This window comes from Limulus polyphemus, unplaced genomic scaffold, assembly GCF_000517525.1.
Source record: "Limulus polyphemus unplaced genomic scaffold, Limulus_polyphemus-2.1.2 Scaffold4662, whole genome shotgun sequence".
Taxonomy (NCBI): Eukaryota; Metazoa; Arthropoda; class Merostomata; order Xiphosura; family Limulidae; genus Limulus; species Limulus polyphemus.
In genome coordinates, this window is record NW_013670272.1 from 78,828 (window position 1) to 81,792 (window position 2,965).

General features: G+C 27.3%; 1 protein-coding gene across 1 annotated transcript in view; it reads left to right on the plus strand.

Annotated features, from left to right (window-relative positions):
• Positions 1 to 1,619, plus strand: part of LOC106471504 (serine/threonine-protein phosphatase 6 regulatory ankyrin repeat subunit B-like) — a gene marked incomplete at its 3' end in the record, with an annotated part of 79,291 nt that extends 77,672 nt beyond the window's left edge. The window contains exon 33 of the mRNA XM_013932106.2: positions 1,514 to 1,619. Within this exon, the coding sequence (XP_013787560.2) occupies positions 1,514 to 1,619 (106 nt within the window). The remainder of the gene's footprint in view (positions 1 to 1,513) is intronic.
• Positions 1,620 to 2,965: the final 1,346 nt, after the last annotated feature.

The window sequence follows — 2,965 nt, forward strand, 5'->3', positions numbered from 1 at the left end:
CCTTGTCAGTATCAGTAATTTGAGTTTCTAATTTGTAAGAAACTATAGACCGTGTATTTGTACATCATAAACATCTAATTTGAACCAGTGCTGCATTCAACATAGCACATGACACACAAAAATCAATATTTAGGTGTGTTTTTTTATATATATATATTTACTTTTAAATTAAGGAATTAACTAATGTATAATACTAAAATTTCAATTATAATCTACAATTTGATACTAAATTTATAGACATAAATTCATAAAATAGTCATTCAATAAACTTTTGAATGCGAGTCAACAAAAATTATGACATGGCCTTTGACTCGTGTCGATAGGGATAACCCAATAATGGTTATTTCGTAATTGGCACACAGTTTTCATTATGGAATACATAATACTAACTACCTGTAGTATTGTTGGCTGCTTGATCAACTATAGCATTTGTATAATTGACACTTGAAATCTGATGATGCCTTTTACTGGCAAAACCATGGTCTTAATAAATGGTGTATTTGTGAAACATACACTTGTCTTGTTTTTCCTCAACTCTGTATAGCATTTATGGTTGTTTAATACCTAAATGTATTATAGTTAAAGATACAGTTAAATTGTATTTAGGTCTTACTTTTATACTTCAGTTAATTATGTGTTATTGATGTTTTAAAATGCATAATTGAAAGGCTTAAGCATTTTTTAATATATATCCTACTTTGCATCAGTTCTGAATGCTTACAATATTATGCAGTGCACAAATATTTTGCAGTAGGGTTGCGCACCTATGCCAGAGGGCATCATTGACTTGTGTTGAGATGAATAATAAATGGTAAAGGACAAGAAAAAAATAAAACATTAAAAATTAAGTATATATGAGAAGGAAAAGACCTGAAATTACAAATATAACCAAAACAAAATCTCTAAAGATATTCTACAAAAAATCAATAGGTATGTACTTTTTTTTTTCTTATTTTCTAATGTTAATTATTTCTATTGTCATTGTTACATTGATGATAATAGCTAGAGTTAGTGATATGTAGAGAAAATGAAAATAAATATATAAACATTTACCTTAAAAAACTTTTGATATTCATTTAAGAGTTCTAGAGGTTATGCAAATAAAATATGATATATAGAAAAGTATTTTTATACTTAAAATGAAAATCACCTTTCACTTGAACTATTCAGAGTAATATTTTAGTACTATTGTCTCAATGAGTAATAAAATATTTCAGTACTGTTGTTTCAATAAGTAATAAGATATTTCAGTACTGTTGTTTCAATAAGTAATAAGATATTTCAGTACTGTTGTTTCAATAAGTAATAAGATATTTCAGTACTGTTGTTTCAATAAGTAATAAGATATTTCAGTACTGTTGTCTTGGTAAGTAATAAGATTATTTTAACTAACCATATAAGTTGTTTTGCTTTACCAGAAGTAAATTACTATGCAATGTCATTCTGTATAAAAGATAGTTACATGAAATTATTGTCTGAAGTTGACGTTTTTGCTTTTAACTATGTATTTTAGGGAGGTGGTTATGGATCCGAATCAGAACATTCCATTTGATGTTCTGATGACACTTGTTGATCTCAGTTATGGAAGTTTTGGACTGTACAATTTTTACAAAATGCAGGTGTGGTAAAAGATATATATATTTATTGTTGTTTTTATTTTTCATGAAAAATCTTAAATAGAAGGAATTATATATTTTTAGGCATTTCTTCAAACTGAAGCTGTGTAGATTTGAAACAACATTTAATTCTATTAACAACAACATAACTTAGAACTTGTAAATGTAAAAAGTAAATGTGATGTTTAATTAATTATTGCATGTGAAATCGATCGTCCAGTGTAACATCAACATATCACTTCATGCCAGCTCAATGTGTCAGTTTTTTAAAGTCATCATGAACCTAGTGTGTATATGGTAAAAACCTAAACATTCAAGATGTTGCAGCCAGTTTGCCAGATAACTTAATTTGTAATTATTTTAATCTTATTCCTGAATAGAGTAACCATTGATCTCATGACATCTTTTGAAATTCTTTTAAGTATTTACTAATATTTAGAGGCTTGGCTTTTGCTATCCCACACTAGACTTTGAAAAAGTGAGTTTTTGGTTTGTATTTTGTCACTGAAGTATTGATATTATAGTAGTGTAATTTTCTGGAAAATAAGTAAATAGCAAATATTATTACAATGATTTCACTGAAATAAATATTGTGCAAGGAAGTTACATATGTAACAAAAAGTAGCAAGTTGGTTTAAGTCCTGTATTTTATTGTGCCACTAGACTGGGGGAAAGAAACTTCTTGTTTATTCATATTTTGTCATTCTGTGAATAATTACCAAAGTTGAGAGATCCATATTTTATTAATTTAACAAATTTCAGAAAATTATGTTTGTACACATTTAATTTTTTGTACAACTTATTGAAGTGCTAAAACATTAAAAAACATGAAGCCAAACAAATTTCTACAACAACTATATTAAAATATTATCAGAATATAACTACCAATATACTTCATTTTTACAAGAACAAGTAATTATTGCAGAAATGAATATCAGAAACACTGTACATAGAAGGCAGAGGAAACTATCTCGGTTTAATTAAGAATCAGGAACTCGCTAGATCAGTAAAGGAGTTAGTTTCCTTTTCTGTATATTTACAATGGAGTGTAACTAATACTATACTAAAAACTTCTGTGGGATTAACATGAACCAGTGGCTTTAAATTTTGATTTTTACAATATGTTTAGTTCCTTCAATATAAATGGCTCATCATCTAGAAAAAGAACAAAACATAAGAGAAATGGAATTGAAGAGTGTGACTATTCAGTGGTACTTAAAGTGCTGTGTTTTTAACAGTTTGAGATATATATCTGTAAATTTAAGTTAAACATATATTGGCAAATGGATATTGCAGTGTACTGTAAGTTTATATTAATAAGATGAAAGAAGAAAAAAGTTCATAACATA